Genomic DNA, 16141 nt, shown 5'->3' with positions numbered 1-16141 from the left:
GCTAATAAAATGAGAAAACAATTTTTAAAAGTGTATCATGAATCTGCACCAAAATATGCTAGATATAAATTCAAATAAAATGGAAAATGCAAATGCAAAGGTGTTTGCTAAGAAGTGTACCAAAAGACATCTGTGTGTCATTTTATTATTCACTAGACATAGTTAAAGTGCCCCACATCAAATAATTCTTCAACACTTAAAGTTCTAAAAATTCCTAGTGAAGTATGTTCTAAAAATTCTTTACCAAAACAAAGAGTGTATATGCTCTTTCTCACTTATTCCCTCTTTATTTTGATTCTCCTCTCCCCAGACTTCCAGCCTCCCCTCCCCCAATCAATTAATCTGTGAAAGGAATGCATTAAATGGCAGCCTGGAGAGCTTCCTTCAAGGAAGAGCTCATTTGAAGAATCATATACCTAAAGGTTAAAATAAAGACAATGTTTTAGAAAAAGACATCTCCAGTAAGCTTCCTTAACAACTTTCTCCAATGTGTCACAAAAAATACCCAATGAAGAAGAGTAAATTCAGAACAGGAATTTGCAATCTATTGTAAAGTCACAGAGGAATTCTCATTAACTACAAATCCACGGAACCATAAGAGGACAACAGAAGTAACATAATGAATGTTTTACTGACTGAAGAAAATCGTCCTTCATGAACAATAAGGAAGGTATGTAATCCTTCTCCAATTTAGCTTGGATTTCTATGTATTTGCCAATGAAAAACTGGGCAACAACCACCCATCTGATTTAGAGGAACTGTGAGTGAAATGGCCAAAGTATTAAATGCTCCCAGTTAGTACAACCAAAATAATAACAAGCAGGGCCAAAAAACCTGCTATATTATTTTTAATTTTAATGATGTAACATATTACATATATGTAATTTTAAAAATTGAATGTCTTATCAGTTTGATAAAAATGGAGATGGGATAGGATGATTCAGGAAAATTAAAAATGTAAAAATGTAATAAAACTTCCAAAGCAGTAGAAGAAACTCAGTGAAAGAAAATTCAGTGAAAAAAAGCAAATCGGCCACACAACAAACAAGTACAGCAACTTTGACTCCTGAGAAATGAAAAGACAGCGGTGTGGCATACAATATGTCAGATTTTTCTTACAATCTCTAATATTTTCAAAAAGAGAAGGGTGAATAGTTCTTATTCATTCACCCCTTTACTCTGAAAAAATTTAGGTGCAATAATGCTGGAAAAGAGGCCAGACATGCAGGTCTCCCGCGCCCGCAGCCTAGCTGAGGAAGTGGAGGCACTGGGAGGTCAAGCAACATGTCCAACCTAGCAGCACAGTGAGTACGCCATCCAGACACTGGGAATACAGAGCGATGCTCTTAGCCTCTGCGAGAGACTGCCTCCAGCACAAGTATTATTGAGTTTCTTTGAAGAAATGAAAACAAATGGAACTGAAGCAATAATCAAAATCATAACTGAAGTAAACTTTCCTGAAATGAAAACAGCAGTTCGGTATATGGATCAAAAGGATTTCCTGTGTTCCAGAGACAATTAATGAAAATAGACTCGAACATGACATAACTTAGCAAACTGAATTACAAGAGTGGTTTATTACTGCTATGGCCACTTCTTGCTGCTATGGATGTTGTCCTTGTTAGTCCAAGCTCTTGTCACTAGTCCATGCTCCAGAGCAGGACAAAAAGAAATTAAGATAAATCTTGAATGTATTTATCCTGAAAGTAGACTAAAAATGTGTGGCAGTAAAATGAAACTATATGGAAACACACAAACAGACACACACACACTCCATTTATATGATAAAACTGAAAACTCAAGCATAGGGAAGCCATAAATAAATGAATAGATAGATAGACAGATAGACAGATAGATGAATGAATAAATAAATAAATAAATAAATAAATAAATAAATAAATAAATAAATAAATAAATAAATAAATAAATAAGTAAAATGAAGACCAGCTGAATAAACAGAGTATATGCTGAGCAACTGCTAGAATTATGAATTTAAAAGTGAACACAAATACCAAATGTTACACTGAAGACTGGGGAGAATCTAGGAATTCTAATATACTAACAAAAGAAAAATCACAGCAGCTACTTAAAGATATATTTGACCTAAATATCTGGAGGTTAACATGTTTATTTTTTATCATCACTAATCACTTTACCATGTTGTTCTATCCTAGCCACTCAATCTTCATAATTCTTACCACTCCATAGTAAGGACTAGCTTTATATTGTCAAACCTACCAATGCTAATAAAATGAGAAAACAATTTTTAAAAGTGTATCATGAATCTGCACCAAAATATGCTAGATATAAATTCAAATAAAATGGAAAATGCAAATGCAAAGGTGTTTGCTAAGAAGTGTACCAAAAGACATCTGTGTGTCATTTTATTATTCACTAGACATAGTTAAAGTGCCCCACATCAAATAATTCTTCAACACTTAAAGTTCTAAAAATTCCTAGTGAAGTATGTTCTAAAAATTCTTTACCAAAACAAAGAGTGTATATGCTCTTTTAACACATTAGCTCAATTAATTTGTTACCAGTGCAGAAGAAATTATTCATCTCTAAGAAAACAAAATGCTCTGTCTTTACAGATGCATGAACAAAAAATATATCTCAACAGTTTGGATAATTCTCAAATTCTTTGCATACTAAATTCTCCATGATCCCTCTTTGACAATCTTATTCATTTCAGAATTTCAGAAAGTACTATAAAATTTGACACTATTTTTTGAAATGCATTGAGTGTGCCAATTACTACTTCAAGACTCTTTGGGCAACATTTGGCTTAGATATATTAAATGCATTTTGTATGTCAAGAGGACTTCATTTTTCTTTTGTTAAGAGAGTAAATGGGTATAAATCTTTTGCACTGAGTATACTGCTTTAAATTTACTCATCCTAATGGCTCATTTACTTTATACCACTTAAAAAATATAAAATTAGATCAGGAAATCTGCTCTACTCAATGATTTTGTAATGATCCTTAAAGCACTTTCTTCTTAAAACTGTTATTTTGGAAAAGTAGCTTAAATACATTGTGCATTAGAATTTCATCATTGCAAACCAACATTAGAAAAGACTTCCATCGACTGAAAAACAAAAAAGACATTCTTATAAGTGGAAAATCAATCACCACAACCACTAAATGTCACAGCTCAACATCAGCAAGAAGCACTGATAATTGTTAGTTATACACTACACAAATGATGTATGTCCTCGGTCAAGGAAGTGGGTGCCAGGTTTTTAGAAAACTGTACATATATTGATTTTACATTTATTTAATGTGGCCATTGTAAGACACTTTATTCTTCTGATAAACTATGATTGCTTATCAAAAGATTCTATAATTCAAGAGAAACATTCATAACTTGTGTGTGAAAATGAAAACTACAGGCCCACAGAAATCATGCCCACAAAATCCAATTTTGTGGATTTATGGTAGAAAGGCATTAAGCTACTGTCTTGCAGGAGCTGCAGACTAGTCACTGAAGTATAAGTGGCATAGCAGTAATGATTAAGGTGACATGTCCCCCTGCCACAGCTGTTAATCAGCTTAATAGTAGTTATATTATTGACATTCTTGTAATTACTTTTCCTAAGGCACATTTGTGAAAAATATATTTTACTTTAATTATGAGCAATAGGAAGCAAGGCCAATACTCGAAAAGAATAGTCGTGGTTCTCCTAATGCAGGTATACAGTAAGCTGAGTGGCTTTCTGAGCACCTGTGGTAAGATGACATCACAAAGAGACATCAAGTGCATACCTTGCCATCCTCTGAACACACACCCATGTGTTCTCCACTTTCATCCAGGCTAATCTGGTTTATCTTCACAGGACTCTATAAAAATAAATAAATAAAACTTTATGAGCATGTTAATGATCACATCTCAGTTCTTTCTAACATTTAAGCAATACAGGTAGTCTATTAATTTAGATGCACGAGTCCAAAGCATTTGCTTTTGCAAATGAAAATAGTATAATGGAGGTTTGTTCTCAGAGAGTAACAAGAATAGAAGCCAACGATTTCCCCCAAATTATCTATTTCATGTAGCTGAAGTCCAGCTAAAATGTTATTTTTCTTACCTATTCTCTGCCTCTTTATTCTACTAATCCATTTTCTGGTTCTTTCCCAACCAAAATCCATTAACAGGACAAAGTAAACAAAAGTAGAAATAAAAATCACGATATATATGTACAAGAATGGTGCTTAGTATGGTTAACCACCTCATATTTTCTTACCTTATAGTTTATGCTTAGTACTTTCTAAGGGGAACCCACAAGGTCTACTAGATATTAACTAATTCTATTATCCCCCCCAATGTTTTGAAAGATCTCAAATTTAAAGATGGGTGAAGACAAAAGTCAGGTTTTCCAATTTTGTGTTTTCTAAAGGGTAAAGGTAGAAGTCAAAATCAGTAAATAATGACATTAAAAATTGGTAATGAGGGCCCTCCCTGGTGGCACAATGGGTTAAAGCGCAGCACAGCAAACAAGCCACAGCCATTTCAGTGCTAGTTGATCCCCAGGCTGGAGGTGGTCTACATGTGCAGCAGACCTCTCCTGACCCACCCACTGCTCCCCGTAGCAGTGCACTTCGTGGATCTTCCTGTTCTGCTCCCCACTCTGTCTCTGGTGAAGGCTCTCACCACCCTTGCCCCTCTGGCCTGCACCCAGTTCTGTATGCATAAATAAATACATCTTAAAAAAAATAGTAATGTCTTCTTTTATTTATTCTTAAGTAAGAATGGTGTCCAACTGTCATAAACAAAACACGACAGGAACAAGCTAGCTATGAAAAGTAACGCTCCATTAATTGCTTGCAAAGTTTTGAAAACAATAGCTGACTTTGTGTGTGTGTGTGTGTGAGGTAACACCTGTTTACAACATTGTATTTGATTCAGACTTATAGGATAACACCATTCTGCTACCATGCCACACTCAGCATGAAGCAACACCTAGGTTTCCAACAGTCTATCTCCCTCCCTACTTTGATCACTTCCATTTCCCTCTAGTAGTATCAACAGGATAGTCAGATTTCTGGTGTTTGCTATTTGCTGGCTTTTATGTGCCCCTTTGTTTTGTTTCTCTATATTCACATATAAGCGATACCACCAAGTATTTCTCTCCTTCTGACTTACCTCATTTATCATAGTTCCCTCCATAATCCTTTGGCTTGTTGATACACAACAAGTACACAAAACTAAACATTGGATTATTCCTCAATGGAAATTAACTCAGAGTTAGGTAAGCAAGAGTTAGGGGCAGACCAAAATTCCGTGGCTTCAGAATGGCTCCCACAACCTTGAAGCTGCTAAGAAAAATTCCTGTGATGTGTGTTGATTGGCTACAATCTTTCTCGTTATTCTTAAAGATTTCATTTCATTTAAGCATACAAAACTGGGGTACGAGCCAGAGGTGCAGGGGTAGTGAGAGGATTCTCCAGAGACACAGGCAGTATTGTAACTGGGTGGTCCCTAGGAAAAGGGGAAGTTGCACCTTCCAGAAGGAGGGTGGAGTTGAGAGAAAAAGGATAGAAGGAATCTAAAGAGAAGGAAGGAAGCAGGATGGAGACCCAGGAGACCTGAAGAAGCCACATGGAGCAACAAGCATGTGATGAAGAAACCAGGCTTGTTTCTTGGCCCTGGACTGGTTGAAAGACATGTGGGTGAGACCTGTGGGGAGGCTGACTATGGCAGTGTTTATATTAATTTTGCTTTTGCTCTTTTCCTCCCAGACTTGTCTGGCCATTTTTGACCTTTTTCTATGGGTCCCAGCCAGAAGGTGCTTTAGGCTTGTAGCGTGCTTTCAGGCCTTGTGTTAGACCAATCCCTTTTGGGTTGACTTTTGCCCACGAGGGGATGGGTAACTTTAGGTGTTTGATTTAGAAATCAGTGGGTATTGTATACCCACTGCATTAAAGTTCATTTTTATGTGTTGTCTTGATGTGGTGGATGGCAGAATCTATTTAGAGCAGGCAGGTTTGGGAGCTCAGGGGTGCCCTTCTCTCCCTGCCCTGTAACAGATTTGGCACCTCTCTCCCTAAATACACATATTTATTTACTTATTTATTTTTTAATAGATTCTTTAGGGTTTCTGTGTTGTTTCTTTTCTTTTTCTTTTTTTTTAAAGATTTATTTATTTATTTGTGCATACAGAACTGGGGTACAGGCCAGAGGCTCAGGGGCGGTGAGAGGCTTCACCAGAGACAGAGTGGGGAGCAGAACAGGCAGATCTACGGAGTACACTGCTGAGGGGAGCAGCGGGCGGGTCAGGAGAGGTCTGGCTCGCCATGTGGTCTCCTCCGGGGCAGGCGGCAGGCGGGAATCGAACTCATGCGGAAGTGGCTTCAGATTCTCAGTGCTGTGCTTTAACCCGCTGCGCCACGAGGGAGGGCCTACACATATTTATTTTTATGGGAAAATAACTTTAGATACATTTAAATATTTCCCTGGATATTTTATCTTGAATGTTTGTGCCTTGTGTTTTACTACCGAAAGATGTTTGGTAATAGACAACACAACATACAGTTCATTCCAGAATGTACATCATGGCATTTTTCATCAGTCATTCAGGACTGGTTTTCTCAGTTTAGAACAGATTTTATCCCCAGCTGTACATAATTTGGGCATTTCTTCAGATACCAGGATCTAGAATATCATCCAATTGAAAAGATCTATTAAGATGCTTGCAGGCAGAGAAGCAAGTTAAATAAAAAGCCAGTTTTCCAAGAGGCTGTGTTTGCTGGGTTTTGTCCTGGACTTTTATGGTACTTCTCACACATTTATCAAATTTTATTTTCATAGTTGGGCTTCCTCATCTCCTCAGGAAAAATGCTTTTTACCAAAGAGCATTTTAATACTCTTTTTCTCTTGGCAAATATAACCCCCATATACCTCCCACTGTATTTTAATTAGCATTAGTTCATTGGTTATAATTTATATCAAAATATAATTTAATAAGTGTTTTAATAGGTGTACATAGTCTCATCAAGAACAGTTTCCTGACTGTCCAATAATGGTGCCATCCATTACTACTTACATAGGAAGTTAAATTAAAATAAAACACAAAGGTGCCTTTCTTTTTCTAATGAACCTGTCCTTTCAATATAAAGTACAAAATCCAGTTCCTCAGTTGCACTAGCACATGCTAAGTGCTCAGTGGCCACATGTGATCAGCAGCTTCCACAATAAAAGGCCAAAGATTCCAGATTTTCACCACTGCAGGAAGCCTCTAACACTGAACTCCGACACTGAATGTAATTCTCCTGCACAGAACCTTTCTTTACTATCACTTACATTCGGAAGTACATTTTTGTCACATACATATAAAGCTTTATGTAATTTGTTCTTGAGACCCTGGTATTATAAAGCTAAATGTGTCCAGTGCGAAATGTGTCTCAATCACACTGAAGATGGAAAGACCTGGCCTCCACACAATGTGTTCACAACTGCAGGTGAAGCAGTCAAGGAAAGGTGGTTATTGCCACTGCACCATAGAGAAGCGAGTCCTGAAGAGTTCATGTGAGCCGACAGGAGCCACAGCACTACTATGTGGTTAGGCCACCATGCAAGCACAAATAAACCAAATTTCATTACAACATATTTCTTACTGAGTAAAAACTATTTGTGCTGCCACATTATTAATATGGGAGGTAAAGGGGAAGGTTGGGAGAAGCTGGGGTGGGGTGAGGAACACGACATACACTCAAGGTATAGAATCCTCCTTCCCTTGTATCTCTGTTAGAAATAAAAGTGCTTGAACTATTTTCCTGCCAGTGATCAATTCATTGATTTATTTGCCTAACTACTAATAAGCTTAAGCATTTTTCTTAAGTTTGTTAGCCAATTAATTTGCTCTTCTGTAAACCGCCCATTCACATCTCTTACTCATGTTTTGTATTTTTTTTTTTGTCTTTCTCAATTTCCTGTATTATTTAGTTTTTGAAGTATGAAATCTTGGTTCAATACCCCATCTAGACATTAAACTGGGTTAATGTGATCTCCTGTATTTCTTTTGCAAGGTGGTTAGTGCATTATTTCTTAGATTTACATCTTTAATACTTTCAGAGTTCATTTATTTTCTTCCACAAGGATTTTAGTTGGGGAAGCCCCATTTATTAAGTAACCCATCCTTCTCCTGAGAACTGTGTTTATCATATAATAAATATTTACATGCACTGAGATAATCTAGCTTTCAACTATATTCTCTTTGTCCATCACTGTATCATTTGAACATTAATTCAATTACAGAGGGTGTATAGAGTACATTTTGAAATGTGGTTAGGCAAGTCTCAGTCATAATTCTTTGCTATCCTTGTGTTTTTCTATTATTTATTCTTCTGAGTGAATTTTCAGATAAAATAATCTCATGTTACTGAACATAATAGGTACTGAACAATACTAATTCACTCTACCTACCAGAAACATATAACATCGTCCATAACTCTTTCCTTCTAAGATACCACCTGTCTAGCATGTCTTTTCAATTTAAAAAGAAAATAAATTCCCTCTCAGTCTCTTTAGTGGGGTGGCTTTAGCTTCTGAGGTCTGTAACCTGGGCCAGTCCTTGTACCCTTCCCCTTTACATCTACACTTGCCCCTTGGGGATTTCTCCCAGGCTGCAGAATGGCTTCTAAATTTCTTTCTTCAAATTGGATTGCTCCATGTTTCAGATTAATATCTCGAACTGTCTGTTATGTAATTATTTGGATGCCTAACAGGACCTCAACCAAAATATATGCAAGCACAGAGCCTACATCCCCTCCTAAAAGGTTCTTCCTGATGGCTTCCTAATTTCAGCCGCCAGCAGAAAACACAGGAGCTATTTTTGACTCCTGACTTTCTTCCACACTTTGTATCTTATCTGTGACCAATTCCCACTATCACTTCAAACAAAATTCATCCCGATTTTGAACATTTTCACCCCTACAACTGGCATTTGGATCCAGCCCACCACATTATTCTCTGGACTATCATAATGGCCCCTAACTGGCAGCCCTACTTCTGTCCTATCACCCCCAGAAGCCCATTCTTAACAAAGCAGCGAAGCATACTGTTACCAGGTTGGTCAGATAACACCTCCCCTTTGCTTTTAAATCTCCAATTGCCTCCCATCTCATAGCTGTTACTATGGCCATACAGCCTTGTTAATTTGGCTAAAGCCTTCCTTCCAGCTTCTGCTCTTCTACTCTCTACTGTGTTCTTCCTCCTCCAGCCAAGATGAATATTTTGCTGTTTCTCCAGGCTTAGAAACTGTATTTATTTGTCAGTGCATGGAATACTCTTTCACTGGTTCTTCAAAGGTGGTCATTTTCTTAGGGACACTCTCTGGTCACCCAATCTAAAATTTTGTAACATTCCATCCAAACACATTGAAATTCCTTCACTGATTTTTTCATTATCACTCACCACTATCTTATTATCAAGCTCATAGTTACTATCAAACTTACTCAAGAGAGTATTAAAACTTCATGAGATAGTTAAAAAGAAAAAAATTGCAATGACACACAAATTTTTCTAGCAAACCAGATAAGAAGAAAACATTTCTGAACTCATTTAGACCAGCATAACCTTACAATAACAAAATTCGAAGACAATGAAAAAGAAGTAGTACATGAAAACCTTACTCATGAACAGAAATGGAAAAACTGTAGGGGAAACATTAACAGAGTCAGCAGACAAAGAAAAATCAAGTTTATTCTGGAGATAAAAAGCTGGCATATCATAGGGAAATTAACCAATATCATGTCATTTTCTATATTAATTAAAGGAAAATCAGATCATCTCAACAAATGCAGAAAAGTGTTTGATTAAACTTAATACCCAGTCGTGGTAAATATTTTTAGCATTCTAGGAGAAAATTTCTTAATCTTTCTTACTGGTGAAATGCTGAGAATGTTCCCTTTGATATTTTTAAATTATTTATTCATCTAATCCATAAACACAGTATGGATCTCCACTTATTTAGGCCTACTTTAATGTCAACAAATAAAGTTTTAAACTTCTTTTTTTTATTCTGGGAGAGCACAGATGAGAATATCAATGTCTTATCTCTTAATATGCACACATACAAAATAGATAGCTGTAGTTCAGTGTGTCCCTAGACACACAGGAGTATACAAAAAGGGTGTAAAATGAAAAGGAAACGCTGTAGTTATTACTATAACAGTCAAGAATAAGGGAAAATAATTTAAGATAATTGTGAGTATATCACCTGGTCCATTCTTAAGAGTGGCTGGTCATTTATTGCATGCTTTCTAACTATTTGTTTTATTGTAGATTTTATATATTTGTTAAAGGTCTACTTCCCAATGAAAATAAACATTAAAACACTATAAGTAACATTGAGAATGAACTAGGCCATGAAATTGTCTGGGAACAGTATAATTAATGTTCTACTTCTTGGAGTTTGCATTTTCCCATGACTGTCAAGTCAATCCAATGTTTGAATTCTATTTTGTTTGTTTATACTCTCCAGGAGAAAAACAGGAAATAATAATTTCTAATTCTTAGTAATATATATTTTTAAATTTTACATGTTGCTCCTGTAATATCTTAATAGTGCTAATATTGCTACTACCAATAGGAAGTGGTGGTACTGCTACTGCTAATTTAACTTACTATATGCTGAGTAACAGAAGGTCGCATTCTAAGAGTTTTATATATATCATCATTTACAATCCTCTTAGTACTATGCTTTTTCCCTATTTAATATTTACAAATATGAAAATACATAGCCGTTATCTTATATATATGTGTGTGCATATATACATGTGTGTATATACACATATATGTATATATACATATATATGTATGTATATACACACACACATATACACACACACACAAATATTTTTTCTTTGATTATCCCTCTTAAATGTTTACTCAGTTATACTTGCCTTTTCATACAAGCAATACTTCCATCAGTCTACGCTGTTATGTTTTCTATTTTATTAGTTTCTTCTCCAATTCCATGATAATTTTTCTTATGTCTTGGAATAACTCTGTTGACCTTACTCTAATTTCTTGAGGTTAATATATGGTTTGTTAGTTGTAACTGTTCATTTACTAAACATAAAAGTCACAAAATTTTTTGCATTATTCTTTTTTGTACAACTACTGCCACAAACTGGAGACCAGAAGATAATGTAAAAGCATAGCGATTATTTTCTATTTGAAATTTGTAACACATTTTGCTTTGTTTCATTTCTAAGGGTGGTGGTTAATTACTTAGTTAATTACTTAGTTACCAGATTATTAATAAACAATGTAAGTGCAATTGTGTTCAGAGAATGTATAATATCTACTTTTAGAAAAGAATTACTATGTCTTTGAAACCTAAGGTGCCCTTTCAAAGTAATTAATATTCTCAATTTTGAGGCTCAAGACACCTATTTTTAATTATATTATTTATATTGCTTAACTGGTGTATATCCTTCCATTTACTTGATCTATTAAAAACCAAAACATTTAAAAAATTCCCACTACAATTGTGCTTTTGTTCATTTCTCCTTGAATTTCAATTAAATTTTGGTCTGGATATCATATACCCTATAATTTGACACTTTAAAGGGTATTGCTGTTACATATTCTTTTAGACTATTAAACGTATGCCTTCTGCTAGTTCATGCTCTTTTGCCTAAAACTGCTACTTCTCACATTTTTATTGCCAACATGCTTAAGTTTTGTTTGACTTTTATATTTCTACATATGTATCTATACACACACACACATATATAGCTTTAATTATTTTATGGGACATGTATAGCTTTAATTATTTTATGGGATATGTATCCTTCAGAGCTGAGGCTGAACTTACAATAATAGAATATCTGGCCCATTTAACATAGTCTTAATTGCTATATTATTTTATTCTCTTTAGAATCATGTTTTCCCATCTAATTAATATTCTTTAACCATATTATTTATTCTTTTCTACTATTTAGATGAATTTAGATGTTGTTCATTCTATTTCTATCTTATTAGTGATTACCTTTAAGTTATGAATTATATCTGACTTACATCTTGGCCTCACACTGCTGTTCAGGATTCAATCCGCATATATATTAAAGGTTCGGTGACACTCGCATCAACTTTTTACATGATATACTCTGCCTATTTAGATGGCAAACATTATTTTACAAAGATGCTTTCCATAGATATTTTCTAAGGCGTCGAGAAATAGAAATATCTAGATTTCTAAAATCAAGGAATCCAAAAGAAAACTAAGAAAAGGATTATGTAGAAAAGAATTTGGCCTGGCCAAAAGAGAGCTTTGTGTTTTCTCTGCCCTATGCATCTCTTCTTTTGACTGATTTTTTAAAAAAATATTTATTTTGTTTATGTATACAGAACTGGGGTACAGGCCAGAGGTGCAGGGGTGGTGACAGAATTCACCAGACTGAGGCGGGGGGTGGGGAGCACAGAACAGGCAGATCTACAAAGTACACTGCTGAGGGAAGCAGTGGGAGAGCAAGGAGAGGTCTGCTGTGCTATGTGGGTCACCTCTGAGGTCAGGGATGGAACTCACACAGAAGCAGCTGCGACAGCTTGCAGTGCTGAGTCCCACCCTGTTGCATCATCAGAGAGGGCCATGATTTCTATTTCTTTTTAAAAGATTTTATTTATGTTTACAGAACTGGAGTACAGGCCAGAGGTATGGTGAGTGAGTGGATTCCCCAGAAACAGTGGGGAGCAGAACAGGCAGACAGCAGAAGTATACTGCTGAGGGGAGCAGTGGGTGGGTCAGGAGAGGTCTGCAGTGTCATGTGGATCACCTCCGGAGTAGGGATTAAACTCAAGCTGAAATGGCTTTAGCTTCTTAGTGCTGTGCTTTAACTCACTGTGCCACCAGGGAGGGCCAGGGCCATGATTTTTTGACCAATAGCTTTTCCTTGCATAAATGATACTCATGAGTAAAATATCTTCAGCAAATTTTGTGAGTCCTTTTTTACTAATCATCACCCACATGGATGAATTTAGGACCCTTCCAACCTTGTTGCTGATGTCAGAAATCTTCAGCAGACTGCAGTCTGAAGAACTGTGACCTCACCTCTGACAATGGGGTTAGCTCTGTGTAATTACAATGTAAACGTTATAAAATGTCACTACACTGGACTTCCGGAAGATGGCGGCAGGGTAGACTCCGAGATCACTGCATCCATGCTTGCGTAGGAATTGAGGACTGAAAACGGACAATAGACTTACTGACTGCAACTTTCAACCCAAACGAAAACACCCTGGACTCACTAGAAGGTAGATAACTGAGGGGGAATCAGAAGGGAGCTCCTGGGAAAACCCAGGAGCCTGGAAGTTCCCGGGGCTGCAGGAGCCACTTTGCCCCACGCTAATCCCTGCAGATGAAGAGGGACGGCTCAGCTAAGTGAGTGGAGCCCAGGCTGCAGAAAGACTGCAAATCTGATCCTCAATGCCTGGGTGAGGGAAAAAATCGCTGAAATTGCAGATCCAATCTGGAGCACATGGGCACTTCGAAAAGCCCCTGATCAGCTCCACCAGCTCGGGAACCAGCAAGATAGCGGCAGAATAAAGACATCTAGACAACTACATCCAAACTCCAATGTGATTATATACAAACGGACTATAGACTTTCATGCTAAGTGTTTCAACCCAAATGAGAATGACCTGGACTCACTAGAAGGAAAATAACTGAGGGAGAACTGGCGATTGGGGAGTTCCCATGAAGCAAGCTGCACAGGCAGAATTAGCTGAAACCTGCAACTCTGATCGGGGGAACACCAGTGGCTTCCTACTCTTTTGGCTCTTTTAAAAGGCTAGGCACCTGGAGCCAGGAAGCGCTGCAGAGGGAAACGGCCTGCTGCTGCCAATGCTCCACAGCCTGTTGTCCCAGCCCTGCTACAACCCTGGAGATAAACTAAGACAATACAGCTAGGGTGAGGAAACCAAATCGTGGGAAAAGACTGCAGCTCAGAACCAGAGACCAGAGGATACTCCACAGACCTGTTGCTGACCTTTGCCCCAGCAGCCCCAACAAGGCCCTGGATATGAGCTAACACAACAAAGCTAGGTGACTGGATACCAAGCTGCTGGGGGGTGTGGGGGGCAATTTTAACAATCTTGCATGGGCACATTCAACATAGAGAGGTCCTAGGAAGTGCCTCAAATGGGGAGACTTGCTCAGGAGTCTACCTGCTTGCCACATCTACCCCCCCCCAAAAAAAAAAAAAAACTGTGGTAAAACCCTGGAGTTAAAGAGATACAGCTGGGCTCTGTGAGAGGCCCTCAGGCAGTGGGGAGGCACTGCTGAGGGAGGGACTATTTGGACTAAACAAAAGGAGCCATGAAAGCTCAGAGGGAGGACTGGCAGACTGCTCAGATGGGAGGATTTCAGTAACTCCTATGGGGAGGGGGAGATCCCACCCCCCAACAGAGGCCTGAAGACTTGGGAGCCAGAAAAGCTCACAGTACTTAGAGTGTAAACAAAGCCAACCACCAACTCAGCCAAAGGCCCAGCTCCAGGGAGACCTACAACACTTCTAATTCATCATAACCACCACGGGCACACCAAGCATAGAGGGAACCTGGGACATCTGAAGGCTACAGAGATCAACAGACATCTTCCAGAAACATGGCCTCAACGTGTTACTAGAAGAGGCTGAACAACACAAGAGTCCCCTGACCGTTACCAGCTGACACAAGAGACACAATTACACACAGTGGGGGGCTGGAAAAAACAACAGAACTCAGAATACCCTCCACAACTGAAGTGTCTGGAAGTCCCTCAGCTATTCCAGAAAGAATATCCATAAAAACAAACAAAAATTGCCAGCCAATAATAGCAACACTGTGTATAAGCGAATAGAAAGTATTAGAAAATACACAACAGGGAAAAGACGACAAACAAATATTCAAGCAAGTCCACAGGGGGAAAATTCAAATCAAAAAGATCAGTCAACAGAAACCACCAAAGAAATAGAAGAACTGTTCAACCTACCAGATAGAGAATTCAGAATCATCATGATAAACAAACAAAATGAAATGAGGCAAGCCATCCAGGAGTTGAAGAAAACGAATGAAAGAAATTTAAAAAATATGAGACAAGTAATCAGCGAACTGAAGAAAGAAAATGAGACATTAAAAAAGGAAACAGAAGAAATGCAGGCGATGTAAAGGCCACTAGAAGAGATAAAGAATGCTGGGGAAAGTTATGAAAACAGAATACATGAAATGGAAGAACAAATCAGCATCCTCGAAGACACAGAAACAAAGAGAATTTAAAAAGAAAAAGAAAGAGAAGGAAAAAGGAAAAGGAATGAAGAAACGCTTCAAGAACTATCTGACACCATTAGGAAAGGAAATATCAGATTTATAGGTATCCCAGAAGGCAAAGAGAAAGGCCAAGGAATAGAGAAAATATTCACAGAGATAATAGAAGAGAACTTCCCTAATTTGAAGAAGGAGATAAAAGTAGACATCCAAGAAGCAAGACAGACCCCAAACTACCATGATGAGAGGAGAAGAACAGATAGACATACCATAATAAAAATTCCAAGATTGCAAGATAAAGAAAAGATAATGAGAATGCAAGAGGGAAGAAACAAATAACCTACAAAGGGAAACTGATTCAGATGACATCAGACTTCTCTGAAGAAACACTATGGGCAAGAAGAGAGTGGAGGGACATTCTCAACAAATTCCAAAGCATTTAATGCTAACCAAGAATACTCTACCCTGCAAAGCTTTCCTTCCTCTACAAAGAAAGAATAAGGACATTCTCAGACAAACAGAAATTCCACAATTTTGTCAAGACTAAACCCCCACTCCAAAAACTACTATAAGAAGTCCTCAAACCAAATCCAACAGAAGAACGAACAAGAACAGCTCAAAACAAGGAATAAAAATACAGAAGGACCATAATGGCAAATGTAGGTGCTAGTATATCAATATTATCTCTAAATGTAAATGCCTTAAACTCATCAGTCAAATGACACAGAGTTGCAGGATGGATTAAAAAACAGAAACCATCATTCTGCTGTCTGAAGGAAACACATCTAACTACAAAAGATAAAAACAGACTGAATATAAAAGGATAGAAAACAATCCTACAAGCAAATGGGCCAAAAAGAAGGCAGGAACTGCTATACTTATATCAGATCAAA

General features: G+C 37.4%; 1 protein-coding gene across 1 annotated transcript in view; it reads right to left on the bottom strand.

The window, feature by feature from the left end:
- VPS41 (vacuolar protein sorting 41 homolog (S. cerevisiae)) overlaps positions 1-16141 on the bottom strand; it is a 186294-nt gene that overhangs the window by 100079 nt on the left and 70074 nt on the right. Inside the window, exon 5 of the mRNA XM_012720747.1 lies at positions 3770-3844. Coding sequence (XP_012576201.1) covers positions 3770-3844 — 75 coding nt within the window. The remainder of the gene's footprint in view (positions 1-3769; positions 3845-16141) is intronic.

The sequence above is a fragment of the Condylura cristata genome, unplaced genomic scaffold, assembly GCF_000260355.1.
Source record: "Condylura cristata isolate star-nosed mole 26May11 unplaced genomic scaffold, ConCri1.0 scaffold00005, whole genome shotgun sequence".
Lineage (NCBI taxonomy): Eukaryota > Metazoa > Chordata > Mammalia > Eulipotyphla > Talpidae > Condylura > Condylura cristata.
Note: the sequence above shows the minus strand (reverse complement) of the source record. Positions and strands in the feature narration are given on the sequence as shown.